At 47.7% G+C, this 14,295-nt stretch overlaps 1 protein-coding gene across 1 annotated transcript; it reads right to left on the bottom strand.

Moving 5' to 3' along the window:
• Positions 1–3,330: 3,330 nt before the first annotated feature.
• Positions 3,331–12,438, bottom strand: AQP8 (aquaporin 8). Its single transcript, XM_008568467.1, has 6 exons — positions 12,267–12,438; positions 11,234–11,481; positions 8,254–8,380; positions 6,281–6,492; positions 4,639–4,773; positions 3,331–3,424 (listed from the first exon to the last, which is right to left on the bottom strand). The coding sequence occupies exons 2-6, from the start codon at positions 11,443–11,445 to the stop codon at positions 3,331–3,333; spliced, it is 780 nt and encodes a 259-aa protein (XP_008566689.1). The 5' UTR covers positions 11,446–11,481; positions 12,267–12,438.
• Positions 12,439–14,295: the final 1,857 nt, after the last annotated feature.

Here is a 14,295-nt window from a genome sequence, read left to right as displayed (position 1 = left end):
GAGAAAAATACATATGTGGCAAGTTTATTTAGAAAATTCTTGCCAAAACTCCACCCACTTGACATGATTCTAATACCCAAAAATTGCAAAACTTTTGACTAAATAACAGGAAATATAAGCGCTAGACACGTTGTACACTTGCCATGTGCTAGGCATTGTGCTAATGCTTTATAAACATTTTGTTGGTTCTCACAAGCATTCTGAGGCAGTATTTCCATTTTAAAGATGAAAAAGCTAAGTCTAAACTAAATAGCTTTTTCAAGAGTATACTCAAGAAGGTGAAAGTTCTGAGATTTAAACTTGGATCTTTCTCAGAATCCAAACTCATAGCCACCGTATTTTACTACTATAATAGAGTTTCTATCCCTAACATCCTAAAGTCCAGTAACAATCTTGCTACTAAGAAAAAGGGAGGTGGGGTGGAGGTGAACTTAGGTGATCTGAGTCCATTCTCAATTTGGATTCTCAAATTCTTGAGAGTCATCAGGATCAGCCTATGTCATTCTCTCAGTCCATAAATAGAGTCCCTCCTACACAGCAGACACTAAACCTCACAATGTGGAGTTACAAAGACAAATGAGTATCAGTCTTGCTCTTGAGAGCTTATAGCCTAGAAATTGAAACAAAGACCAGGACTTGAAATCCAATTGCAAGTTAGGGGTGAGAAGAGTTCTAATGCATGTCTTTCTGTCTCCTTTTTAATGGGAGCTAGCAGGCAGGTAGGAGACAAGGCAAAAGACATAAAACTGCCCCTTATTCAGAAACAATAAAGCATGATGACAAAGATCGTGGAGGCTGCAGTCAAATGTACCTGATCTGCAGTGTTGGCTCCACCAACATGCTGTGTAACTTTGGGTAACGTCATCTCTTGGCAGCTCCATTAGCTCCTCTGGAAAATGAGAAGAATACAAGTACCTGCCTGTGTTAGTTTCCTGGGGCAACTGTAACGAACTGCCACAAACTAGATGCCTGAACACAACAGACATGTATTCTTTCATGGTTCTGGAGGCCAGATGTCCAAAATCAAGGTACCAGCAGGGCCATGCTCCCCGTAAGGGCTCTAGAGGAGAATCCTTCCGTGCCTCTTCCAGCTCCTGGTGGTTCCTGGTGCTGGCTTGTGACAGGATAACTTCAATCTCTGCCTCCATCTTCACGTGGTCTTCTCTGTGTCTCTGCATTTCCTTTTGTGTCACTTATAAGGACACTGTCATTGGATTTAGGCAACCCCAATCCCATATGATCTCATCTTGACCCTTACTTTAATTACATAGACAAAGACCCAATTTCCAAATACGGTCACATACTGCAGTTCCTGGTGCACATGAATTTGGGGAGAACACTATTCAACCCACTACACTACTTCATAGGAGTGTGTGTGGAGTAAATGACATAATGCACATAAAGCACTCAGCAGAGTGCCTAACACATAATAATAAATGTTAGCTATATACACGTGTGTATATGTATGCATATGTGTATATGTACATACATATAATTGTTTTGTTATTGACTAGATTTGTCAAAGGTTTATTTCATTATTTCACCAAATGAAATAGTAACTTTTAACATTTTTTTACTCTTTGTGAGTGTTCTAATTTGCTTGTGATTTTATCATATTATTTCCTCTGTTTTTCTGTTCTTTGCAGTTGTAGTTATTCTTGTTTGTTATTCTCTTTTTCTCTGAGAATGTTTTGGATATTTGTATATACAAACAGTCCTGGACTTACAATGTTTTGACTTAGGGTGGTTCAACAATGGGTCGATTTTACTTTTCAGCTTTGCAATGGACTGAAAGTGATACACAGTCAAGAAACCACACTTTGAGTAGAAACCTCACTTTGAGAACCCATACAACTATTCTGTTTTTCACTTTTAGTACAACATTCAATAAATTACATGAGATATTCCACACTTTATTATAAAGTGGGCTCTGCGTTAGATCATTTTGCCCAACTCTAGGCTAACCACATGTTCTGAGTACATTTAAGGTGGGCTCGATTAAAATGTGATGTTTGGTAGGTCAGGTGTATTAAATGCATTTTCAACTTACAATGTGTTTATTGGGACACAACCTCATTGTAAACTGAGGAGGATCTGTATATTGTATCCATTTTCTCATGAGTAAGTCTCTTACTATATTGGTAATTTTCTCCAGTGAGAATTTTTTCATATTTCCTCAGGCGAACGCTTTGCTCATCTTGTAGAATTGGGTGGGTTTCTTTGTTGTTCAGAAGAATTTTTCCCTGGCACTTTCTTATGGTGTTGTAATGATCACCTTCCATGAGTGACCCACAGATTTTTTTTCTTTGTGGCAGCTGGCTGGTACAGAGATCCAAACCCTTGAACTTGGTATTATCAGCACCACTCTCTAACCAACTGAGCAAACCAAGCCAGCCCGACCCACAGATTCTTACAAAGATGCACACTGTTTGGAAGATGTGAAGTTCAGAATGTGTCTTTTTATCCTTTCTTATTCATAATACTTGGATCTTCCACTCAAATGCCACTGTCTCTTCAGGCCTATACTATACCACTTGCTCAGGATTTCTTTCCTTGGGAAATTCTAGCAGGTCTGCTGCACCCCCACCCCCACCCTCATGCCCAGCTGGTGTGCAGTGAATGGGCTGATCCACTTCCTGGATAGTGCTGGGCACTCAACCAGACCTGGGCTGTGTTGGACTTTTCAGTAGGGTCCTGAGGTCTATGATCTGGAATTGACTCCAAGGTGGTCTGGATGAGTGGAGATAGGCTCTGGCTTGGACTGCATGCTAAGTTGCTACCTGGGCATTGGACTCTAGGCTGGGCTCTGGGTCTGGCCAGACTCTGGACGGCCGAGGCCCCACCCCGGATTTTGCTTTCTCCCCAGTAGTGGCCATTTCTGAAATGAAAGGAAAGTCAGTGGGCACATGGAAGGAAACACTGGACTATTTATTGCAAAGTCAGACTGGCAGCTTGGGAAACAAGAAAGTTGTCAGGACCCTTCTGTAACAGATGAATCCAGGAAGAAGAGAAAGAGAAAGAAACAGGTGGGGAATGAGCGATGAGTGTCAACAGCCATCTTTTCCAACAGTTCTTCTGTTCCCGGCGCCTTCCCTCTCAAAACAAAAACATGAAACAAAAAACCTCTTCTTTTGTGCTGTTTCCACCTCTCTCTTGGCTGAGGTCTCTGTTGAGCACAAAGGAGTTTGAAGAGCCCAGAGCATTCTCAGGACTTAGCAACAATCTATCTGAGAAGCCAGGCCCAAGTCATTGGAAGCCAATCAGTTGCTCCTCTGGGCCTCTGCCCTGGCAGGAAATGCAGAAGCTGTTCTATCGCCAGTCCTGGATGTGTCAGCGTAGGGCATCTGAGGCAGGAGGAATCCCACCAGTTCCGCTTCTTTGTCTCTTCAGGATTAGGCAGGTTTTCCCATCTCCAGTGAAGAGCCTACAAGAAAGATGGCTCAGTGAGGTCTCTGAGCCCCTGAAGGGGAGACCATGCCCTTCATCCTCTCTTTCCAGGCCCAGAATTCTCCAGAGAGATGACCCTGAGCCTGTGCAGCCCTGATAGCCAGGTCCCCCAGGGAGAGAGAGAGAGTGTGTGTCCTGTTTTGTTTCCAGCACTTTTCCTGAAGATGCCCATTGCTGCCATTCTGCAAGTGGCAGACACAGTGATTAGTGATGCTTCTCACTGACCCGCAGGCTGAGTCCTGAAGGCCTCCACAGCTGCAGTGGGCAATCCAGCAGTCCAGATTGGTGCAGCCCAGTGCCTGTCCTCTCCCAGACAGGATGTAAGAAGAGAACCCGAGGAGAAGACAAGCAGGCCAGAAGGGCCGCTGCAGTTTTTCTACCTGGAATCCACTTATCCTTCTGGCAACATCAACCTTGTTATCCTTTGCACAATTCTGGGATCACTGTTCACATTGTGTTTTATGTGAGTGGCGTCTCCAAACATGCTTGCTCTTGGGGGCACCATTTACATGGTTGTCCTATGTGGATGAGGCCTCCTGGAGTTGTACAACACCCCTGTGGGGAGGTATTCCTTCCCTACTCTTGGTCCTACTCTTGGTTGTTCAGATAGTGCTGACCTCACCCCCACTTCAGGGTTTGGCTCATGCTCTAGAAAAGCCAATAAGAGTGCCTGACCCCCATGGCTACAATGATTGACTCAGAGGTGGACATAGAACCCAAGCTGGTCCAATTCAAACCAGTGAATATCAGACCCAGGACTTTTTCTAGAGCTTTTCTATTTCCTGTGGTCATTAAGCTGCTAGGATATAAGCCTAGAGTAGCTGGTCGGCATCTCTGCCTCTATTGGAGATCCCAACTAAGTATGAAGCCCACACAGAGGAAAGTGGAGCCTATGAGAAAGACCAAGTTCTAAAAACATTGTTTGAGCACCACCTGAAGCCAGTGCTGTCTGTGAACTTTTCAGTTGTGTGAGCCAATGAATTCCCCTTTGTGACATAAGCTGTTTTGAGATGGATTTCTGTCACTTGCAACCAAAGGTCCTGGATAGAACCATATTCTTTGCCTCTGAAGAAGACTCCTTATTTCCTCCTCCAAACCCAAGTGACAGCCTAGCCCTCTAACCCTGGGCCCTCTGGGAGCTGTCACCAGGTGCCACACAGATGGGCCAGTGACCCTGTGTCATGCTCGTACCTAATGAGAAGTCCTACAATCAGGCTAGCCAGGATTGGGCCCAGCCAGTAGATCCAGTGGAAGTCCCAGTGGTTGGCCATCACAGCAGGTCCAAAGGCACGGGCAGGGTTCATGCAGGCTCCAGACACAGCACCCCTGCAAACATCCAGCCACACTGGTCACCAGGATCCCAGCCAAGCAGGCCCCAACTCACCTCAAATTCATAACCCCAACAAGGCCTAGGTCCCACACCACCCAGAAACCCTCTCTAAACTCCCATATCATGGGCTCCTGGTGGACCCCAGGCAAGGTAAGGAGGCTATTATCACTAGAAAGTAAAAGGTGTATCCACTCCACCCCCCGAGCATGCAGTCTGCCACTCCCCACACACCCTTCTAGAAGAATGGCCAGCAAAGAATGCTTGTTCGATAATGGCAGCAAGTTCCAAAATGGGTCTAAGTCTTTCCAAAGTCTATAAAGCAAAGTCTGGCAGTTGCCAACGACTTTGGAGTCAAGTTGGCCTAGATTCAAAACCCAGCCCAGCTAGTTCTAGCTGTGTGACCTTTGTTAACCAATCTGTGTCAACTGAGGGAAAAGTACTCATCCCTTAGTTTGTCAGAAGTGAACAGGAAAATGCAGATAGAGCACATGCCTTGCATATAATTAACGCACAGCAAGTGTTAGCTACAATCCAGCTGACCCAGTTGAGGCCCTGCTGTGCTGCAAGCTTGGGACTCAGCATCTTCTATGGGGGGCGGGGGGGCTGTTCCTAGGTGTCTGTGTCTTTATTCTGTATTCTGGTGTCTGTATCCTTATCCCATTCACTCAAGCTGGTGTCCTGCAGACCTCATCTGACCCTGTGTCCAGTAGCTAAAGTCAAAAGGATGATTTAGTAGGCTTGTACATGAACCAGGTGCCACTAGGGGCAGCAAAGCATAGCCACAGCTTTGCACACATTCCCCAGCCCATCCCAGAGCCCTGTCCCAAAGATGACAGAGGGCTGACCCGGGAGAAAGGCTAGGCTTTCTGCGTTAGAAATAAAGGAAATAAAGGAAAGAGTTGGGAATTAGGAAGGAGCTCCTTCATCCCCTTCAGCCAATGCAGGCTCCTGTCCTAGATCTGTCACTTAATTTGCAGCTGCCCAATGACCTTAAACAAGTCACTGTTGTCCTCTCTGAGGTGAGCCTCAGTTTCCTCATCTATAAAATGGAAGAAATAATCTCTGACCCAACCTTTTCTCCTTAATCCCTTCCCAAGCCTGCTGAGAGGTTCAAAATAAATGAGACAATGGGCTCGGATGCTCTTTGCAAGCCTGAGACTAACACCTGGCTGCTCACAGCTGAATGGACGCAGTCTGCAGGAACACCCGGTTTACACTGCAAACACTGGAAAACTGCACATAAAAATCCAGATTTCTGGCTTTTCTTGAATGAACTTAGAAGAAGGGTCACCCCAGACACACATTCTCACACAGACTAGAGTGAAAGTGTGTGGCCTCCTTAGATACCAAAGTTCCCACCACTCCCTGTCATCTGCCCAGTACCCCGCGTCCACCATTTGGTGCCTATTGACAGCAGTCTATGACCCTCAGGCCTAACTTCTTCCAGAGCCGAAACTCAGCCCAGATCTGGGCACAGTAGTCCCACTGCCGAGGTATACTCACCCTGCCAGAGTACACACGGTGACAGAAAGGCCGACAGTGTACGGGACCAGAGGGCTGTGCATCTCATTGATGGCAGTCATGCACACAACCAGCGCCAGCAGTGCCGTCAGGATGATCTCCGCCACCAACGCCCCCACCACCTGCCCCTCATCCTGGACTGTCACAAAGGCCGCCCCAGATGCATTCCAGAACTTCTCCTCAGGACTCACCACCTGTGGAGAGAAGCTGCTCAGCCTCGAGGTAGAGGGGGCCGGAAGTGGGGAGGGGTTGGAGCAGAGAGAGACACAGCTGGGAGCTGAGGGGAGGGGGCCTAACATCCTGCCCCCCTGAGGAACCAGTGAAGCCTCATGTCCAATTTGCAGCTGGTCATATCTGGTCCACACCCCAGCACCACCAACTTTTACTGTGTGACTCATTGTGAACTACTGGACCTCTCTGAGCCTCATTTTGCTCATGTGAAAAATGGGGATAACCCTGCAGTGTTTCCAGATGTTACAGGCCTGAAGCTTATGTAACTTAGAGGACCCTCTTTGAGGAAAAGAATATAAAAATATCTTTTACAAGCTTTTCAAACACATGTAACCAGGTGAACACATTGCTAGGCCGCTTTAGGACTTTGGAAGGGGCCTGTGTGAGCAGAGCCCTGGATCTTCAGCTCAGTGAGCTACAAAGGGAATCGGCCTCAGGTTACCACGGTGCCTGGAGCGGGAGGGAAGACAGCGCACATGCCTCTGGGCTCTGGCCCCAAATCTGGGCTCTGCCACACACCAGCTTGTCTGAACTTGGGCATGTTGCCTACTTCTCTGCGCATCTGTTTACTCATCTGTAAAACAGGGATGATATTTGTAGCTCCTAGCTCACGTGGAAGGACCTTGGCATGCCTGGCACATATATAACACTCTCCAAGGACTGACCATGCTTTCTCGTGCAGATGTTGGGAGATTAAATAAGAGAATCTCTGTAAAGTGCATAGTGAGGAGGGTGTGCTCAGTGAATGGCAGCTGCTACTCTGCACTTGTCATCACGTCTGACAAGTGTCAAGTGGCAGGGCTGGAGGGAGAGTCTGGGTGCTGCCTTTCATAGAGAATCAGAGCAGGAAGGTCCAGGCTGCATTCTACAGACAGGGAGACAGCTGGAGGTCTCCAGTGGGGGCACAGAGAGACTAGAGCAGGGAAGACAGCAGAATGAGATTTGACACCAAAGTCTGCAGTGGGCCAGTGCCAAGAGCTTTACACCTAATCCCAGCCAGGCTGATAAGGCTCTCCCATCCACCCAACACACATACACACGCACGTGCATGTGCTAAGCAAGACACACATACTGAAGGGCCTCTAGTTGAACCGAGACATCGGGGCAATAGGAAAGAAAGAGAGAGAGGAGGTAGAGAAGAAGGCAAGAAAGAAGTAAGGGTAGGAGAGAGGGAGGAAGGAAGGAAGGAAGTCCATCCATGGAATTGTGTGTGGAGCTATAAAAATTCTGTGGCTGAGAGGTGGAGCTAGCCTTCCTGTTGGTACAGGAGGATTCCAAATTGAGTGTCAACTCCAATCAAAGGTAACTCAGTTTAGAGGCAGGCAAACTGGAGAACACACAGAGGAGTTAATTCAAGAATTTCTCAAGGAAATTGACCATGCTCATCCGTATCTCAGTCAGTGCTTAGGGAGATGTTTGCAGAACAAGTAAACAAGTGAATGAATGAAAAAAATCAGAACTATCCTAATCAACCCCAAAGCCAGAAATAGGCTTAGGAAGAGAAAAATCAACTCTGGAATTTGCTTCCAGGCCTGACCAGAGAAGGGCTGTGTCCAGACATTGACACTACAGGGTAGGTTTGTAGGGAACCAAAGGAACTTAGCATGTCCTCCTCCCCAGTAGAAGAGGGCTCAACCAATTCCACCCCCCCCCCACAACACACACCCTCCAGCAGCCCCATCACAGCCAAAGCCAGCAGCCCAGCCTCCTTAGGGATTACCCACCTTGGCCAAGGCAGCCCCAATCAGCGCCCCACACAGCTGGGAGATCCAGTAGGGAATGAGCATCACCAGGTGGAGGCCTCCGGTGACTGTGGCCAACAGGGACACCGCGGGGTTAAAGTATCCACCACTGTAACCCATGAGAGCAGACAGAAGACATGAGGCCAAGGTTCAGGGCTGACAGTAAGGCTGTCACGAGACAATGTGTCCCAACCAGCCCCCCAGACTGGCCTTGCAGGGCCAGGTTCAGTCCAGCCCAAATAGAAATAGGCACCAAATCTCTCCCATTTTCCCTGATGTGCCAGGTGGGTGGGGTGAGGGCACAGGGAGAGAACGAGGGAAGGCAGGTGTAGCCCCTAAGCCCTAAACCCAGACCCCAGGACAGCCCAAGAGGAAGAAAGTGCAGGGACACCGTCCCTCAGCTCCTTCCACACTCCTTCAGAGCTCCCGCCAGCCCTTCAGAGATGTGGCCACAGGTCAGACTGAGGTCCAAGGCTCCAGATCAGCAGCCAAGAGAGGTATCCTGGCCTCCCCTTATAAGGAGGGAGGCCCTGAACAAGAGCTCCTCATTGGTTGAACTGCTCAGCCAATAAACACCCTAGTTTGTGTCTGAAAGTGTCATGAGTGTCAAATTGAGATTAGGAGTTCTGGTTGGAAATGGCATTGAGAATCAGGGGTGGGGTTGGAGGTTCATGACTGGGTTAGGAAGCGGGATCGGGATCGGGAGTTTGGGATGTAGATGGGAGTTAGACAAGTCAGAACCTAGGGTCAAAGGGCAGGTTTAAGTTGGCCAGGCCCTCCATCGCTCATGGATAAAGAGCCTTCCTTTTCACCAAGATGTTCAACCAGCCAGACCCAGAGCCGGGAAGCCCCCCAAGCCCCTGCTGTCCCCGTCAGGATCATGTGCAGTCCCACTCTGATGAAGGAAGTATCCTTAGAGTTCAACCCATTAAGTCCCTCTGGTCCCCAGGAGATGAATGCCCTCCATAAGAGGGAAAGTGACCCCCAAATGTTAAGAGCTCACCAGTGGACCTTCCCACCAGCCCCCTCTCCCCCTAGAGGACACAGAGCATTGAACTGAGACTGGATGGAGTACCTTGGTTTTGTCCAGCACCCTGACACCTCCAGACTAGCTGTCTCCAGCTTGTCTGGCCTCACTCTATGCCTAGACCCTCAGGGGAGATGGTGCATGATTTGAAAGCACCAGCCAATGCTCAGACTCATAAGTCTGGGAGAGGGGCAGCCAGGCCTGCTTGTCCTCAAGTAGCTCAGCCTCGGCTCTGCCAAAGCGAGCAGATGAATCAGGAGCAGGGTGGCTTCCCACAGAAGACTGCACTTAGCATCCTCTCAGGCCATCAGCCTCTCCTCTCACCTGGCCCAAACTGGGAGAGAAACTGTTATTCAGAGCTGGGCTTGCCCAGGAAGAGGGCTGAGCTATTTGAGGACCATGCATATTCCCCAGATTAACTTCACACTCATTAACAATAGAACAATCAAGACACTTTCTTAGTTCGTTCATTCATTGTTCACTCAGCATGTAGTTTTTTAATACTTGCTGTGTGCCAGGTGCCAGGCTGGGTGCTTTATGTACCTTATCTTGGATCCATTCAGCAACCTCAAAGTCAGTGCCTGGCATGCAGTAGGTACTGAATAAACACTTGTTGAAAAAGCCAATGACTGAATAAAAGACTGGTCTTGCAGTATACTGCAGTGCCTGAGCGATGGTCTCTCCAGCCAGCTAGCCTGGGTTCAAACCCCAGCTGCCTGACCATGGGCAATTTATACCTCTCTGTCCCTCAATGATCCCTACCTGATAAGGCTGTTGCAAATATGTATTAACACATGTATAGCACATAGTGTTCAGTAAATATCAGCTATTAACATTATCCACATTTATACCACTGCTCACAGAAAGGCTCAACCGCTTGCCCTGGTCACCCAGCTAAGAAGTGACAAAGGCTGCATTCAACCCCAGACCTCCTAAACAGATCATGTGCTTTTCATTCCACCCACAGCCTCCCCTGGACATTTAAGGAGTTATCGTTCTCTTTCCATTGTGGTTTTCTCAGAAACAGTAGTTCAATTTCCTCATTCAGATCTATTTTCTGAGTGAGATTAACTATGGACTAACCATGTCCCAGATCACCCTGCCAGGTGCCTCACTCAAGATGGTCATTATGGTTGATTGTCCTAGGAACCCACCAACCTTCCCACAGACACCTCATCAAGCTCTTGTACAGTTAAGAGCTGAGCAAGAGGACCCCTCCCTCTCCCTGCCCCTCCTCTCTGGTCACCACTGGACAGGCTAGGACCACAGCAGGTACCTGTACACCCAAGTGGGAAAAGCCCTCGGTTAGTTCTTCTGCACTCCTCTGCTTTCCCTAAAACCCCCTTCTAGTGGAGACACTAACACAGCCACCAACACTCATTGATGCTTGATCTGGGCCAAGCTCTTCACATCATTTCATCTCCTGCCTCCCACATGAGGCATTCAGGTTTGGGCACCGGAGCCAAACAGCTTGGACTCAACTCCAGGCTCTGCCACTCACTAGCCCTGTAACCTAGGACAGGTAACAAGGCCTTTCTCTTTCCCAGCTGTTAAATGGGGACAATAACAGGACCTATCCCACAAGGTTGTTGAGAGAGTTAAATGATGAACATACTAAAGTCCTTAGAATAGTGCCCAGTACATGGTTAACAATATGCACATGTTGGCTTGAAAAAGAAGAATTTTCAAAATACACTATTATTCCCATTTTATATGTAGGGAACTTTGTGTTTCGAAAGTGATTTGCCCAAAGCTACAGAGTTCATAGGCAAAGAGCCAGGGGTTGACCCCGGGCAGTGTGACTTCCCACCCCACCCTCTTGTCCACAGCACTCCTTAGAATCCTGTGTGTGCCCAGGGGTCCCCAACAGCAGCTTTGCTCCCACCTCCAGCTCCCCAAGCTAGCACCAGTCTAAATGATTGGAACTGGTCTCACCTGATGTTCCCGAAGATGGTGGTCATGATCCCCGTACCCAGCCCGTGGACCAGGGCTGGCTGCAGCAGTCCAGTGTCCGTCCCGTTCTCAATGACTGACAGACACCCAATGAAGAGGAACAGGGCAGAGCCCAGCAGTTCAGCCAGGCAGGGCTGCACAAACTGCTCGAACCTGGATGCACACCTCTTGCCACATGCGCTTGGCTCCTTCATCTTGCCACTGCCAGACTCAAGGTCCCGCACATTTGCCTGCTTAGGGAAAAAGGGAGAGGGACACGGGTGGGAGGAGAGCCTTGAATTCATTCTCAGCAGCCCCTGGCACTGCCAGGCTGGAGAGGAAGATGCCATCAGCAGGCTCACCTCTCCAGACATCAGGGTGAGATGGCACAAGCCCTGGGCTCCTGCCTGAGATGCTGAGAAGCCTGCTGTCCTGGACACGCTTGTCTCTGGGACAGGGACCGCTGATCCCACTCCAGGTTCTGCTCCTTTTATAGGACTGCAGTTACCAGGAAAGCAATAAAGCCCGGGCGGGAGGTTGCCCTGAGGACACCAGAAGAGGAAACTTAAAAAAAAAAAATCTCAGTACAGGGCAGGGCATGGGGGTGGGGGTGGGGGGTGTCAAGGATTGCTGAACTTTCTGCCATCAAGGGGAAAAGGTTCTGGCTTGGCTGTGTCGTTTGGGGAGCACACTCCAGGCCATGCACAGTGGCAGACAGAGGGCCAAGCACCCCAGCTCCCCAGGCCCCAAGGAGAACAGCACATGTAAGTGGGCAGGAGGAGGGTTCCATCAGGTTGGAACAGCAAACTCATCTTCAATTATTTTTCCATGGCTTCCCACAGATATCCCCTTTTACCTGTGGCTTTGACACCTGCACTCACCGGCTAGCCTGATCCAGGTCTGTCAGTGTGTACGTGAGGATCCCCCAACTGACAGAGGCAGAGGAGACTAGAAAGAGATGGTGAAAACGGGCTACCTGGATTTCAATCCCTGCTCTTCTGTGAACCAGCCACAAAACCTAGAGCACATTACTTACGTCTCTGCACCTTCACATGCTCATCTGTGTTCTCATCTGTGAAATGTGAATGATGGTGATACTACCAATTTCATAAGGTCGTAGTGAGGTTAAATGAGTTAATATATGTAAAGTGCTCAGGACAGTGCCATAAATATGAGAAGCACAATACCAGTCCATTAATTTAGAATATTTAATTATATGTAACTAATACTCATATTTATTGAGCACTTTCTATAGGCACTGGGCTAAGTACCCACCTTTGATTGAGTGTCTCCTCAAAACTTGACTCCCACTGTGACAGTGTTAAGAGGGTGGGAAATCCCATTATGTTAATTGAAAGGTTGGGCCTTAAAGAGGTGATTAGATTGTTAAGACTGTGCTGTAGTGAATGGATTAATGATGGTGGTCAGGGGCTTTAAAAAGAGACTGAATGAGGAAGTTAGGCTCTCTCTACTCCACCATTTTCTCAGTGTGATACTCTGCCATCACTGTCACCACCACTAAGACCTTCACCAGATGTGTTCCCTGGACTTTGGACTTTCCAGCCTCTGAAACTGTAAGCAACAGATTTTATTTTCTTGTAAATTACCCAGTTCCAAGTATTTTTTTATAAGCAACAGAAATAGACTAAAACAGAAAATTGCACCTTATATGTGTTATCTATCTCATTTAAACCTCACAACCACCCTGTGCGGTAGGCACTATATTACAGCCACGTCACAGATGAGGAAGTGGAGTTTCAGGAAGGCTGCGTTTCCCAGGATCCTGCAGCTTATGTGGTCGCAAAACTTGTGGGCCGTCACAAAAGGACAATCACTATACGATTCCACTCATATGAGATTCCTAGAGCAGTCAAACTCGGAGACAGAAAGTAGAACGGGGGGTTTCAGGGGCTGGGGGGAGGGAGAATAGGGCGTTAGTGTTTAATGGGCAAAGAGTTTCTGTTTGTGAAGGTGAAAAAGTTCTGGAGATGAATGGTAGTGATGGTTTCACAACAATGTGAATATACTTAATGAGCTGTGCTCTTGAAAATAGTTAAAATGCTAAATTTTCGATTTTATGTTATGTATATTTTACCACAATTGGAAGAAAAAACTTGCAGGCTAAGCCACTATGCTCTGCTGCCTTTCTAAGATGGATGGATAAATGGATGGATGAATGGATGGATGGAAGGGAGAGAGGGAGGGAGGGAGAGAGGGAAAGATGGAAAGATGGGTTTCCTTATTCCTTCATTCAATAAATATTTAAATAGCTACTGGGATCCAGTTGCTGGTCTAAGAGCTGGCTGGAGATGTAGCAGTGAACAAGACAAGCAAGGATTCTGTTCTATACCCATAGCTATTATCTGGGTGTCTGTAGGTATAGATAAAGGTAGATAGAAAAATAGCGTTAAAGATGAGGAAATTTTCATCATGATTTCTACCATTTATTGGCTACTCACTGCAGTCCCACACCAGGCTGAGCACTCTGCATATATTCATGACTTTTCTCATAGGGTTGTTGTGAATGAGATAAGTCCTATTTCTAATGCCCACCTCCAGAGGATAAAAATGAGGCACAGAGAAGTTAAAGAACTTGCATATGGTTGTGTAGATAAAGAGTCTCTGCCTTAGGACAGAAGTGGATATATCTGAACAAGGGCCTGACAGTTTGTTGACAGCCCTTGTCAGGAGAGGCCCTGGAGTACAGTGCCTCTGCTGAACATCTGCGTATCACAGAGGGTTTGGGGGTTTACTTTCTTTCTTATTTTTTTCAGCCCTATTCTCTCCCTCCTCCAAATCCCACAGCACATTATACAAGATGTTTCCTATACCCTTCCTGCTGTGTTCTTGGAAATAGCGACATAAGACAGTCACCAAGCCTTCAGCTTCCCTGTCTCCCTATTTCTTTGCCCAAGTGTTGCCAGTGCTGCTGCTGGAATAATTCTCCCCTGTTTTCACCTAGGCCTTCCTGCTTAGTCTCTTGAAAAAAATCAAACTAGCATTCATTATACTTGTGCCAGATGCTAGGCCCTGCCCTGGACACCTTAGACACATTCTCTCAATTA

Source organism: Galeopterus variegatus, unplaced genomic scaffold, assembly GCF_000696425.1.
Source record: "Galeopterus variegatus unplaced genomic scaffold, G_variegatus-3.0.2 Scaffold411, whole genome shotgun sequence".
NCBI lineage: Eukaryota > Metazoa > Chordata > Mammalia > Dermoptera > Cynocephalidae > Galeopterus > Galeopterus variegatus.
Note: the sequence above shows the minus strand (reverse complement) of the source record. Positions and strands in the feature narration are given on the sequence as shown.

Coding starts and splice junctions, on each gene's coding strand:
- AQP8 (XM_008568467.1), bottom strand. CDS start 11,445: ATGAAGGAGCCAAGCGCATGTGGCAAGAGGTGTGCATCCAGGTTCGAG. Junction 4,774..6,280: donor ACCGTGTGTACTCTGGCAGG/GTGAGTATACCT, acceptor GGATGTTTGCAG/GGGTGCTGTGTCTGGAGCCT. Junction 3,425..4,638: donor ATTGTAGGACTTCTCATTAG/GTACGAGCATGA, acceptor TCTTTCTTGTAG/GCTCTTCACTGGAGATGGGA.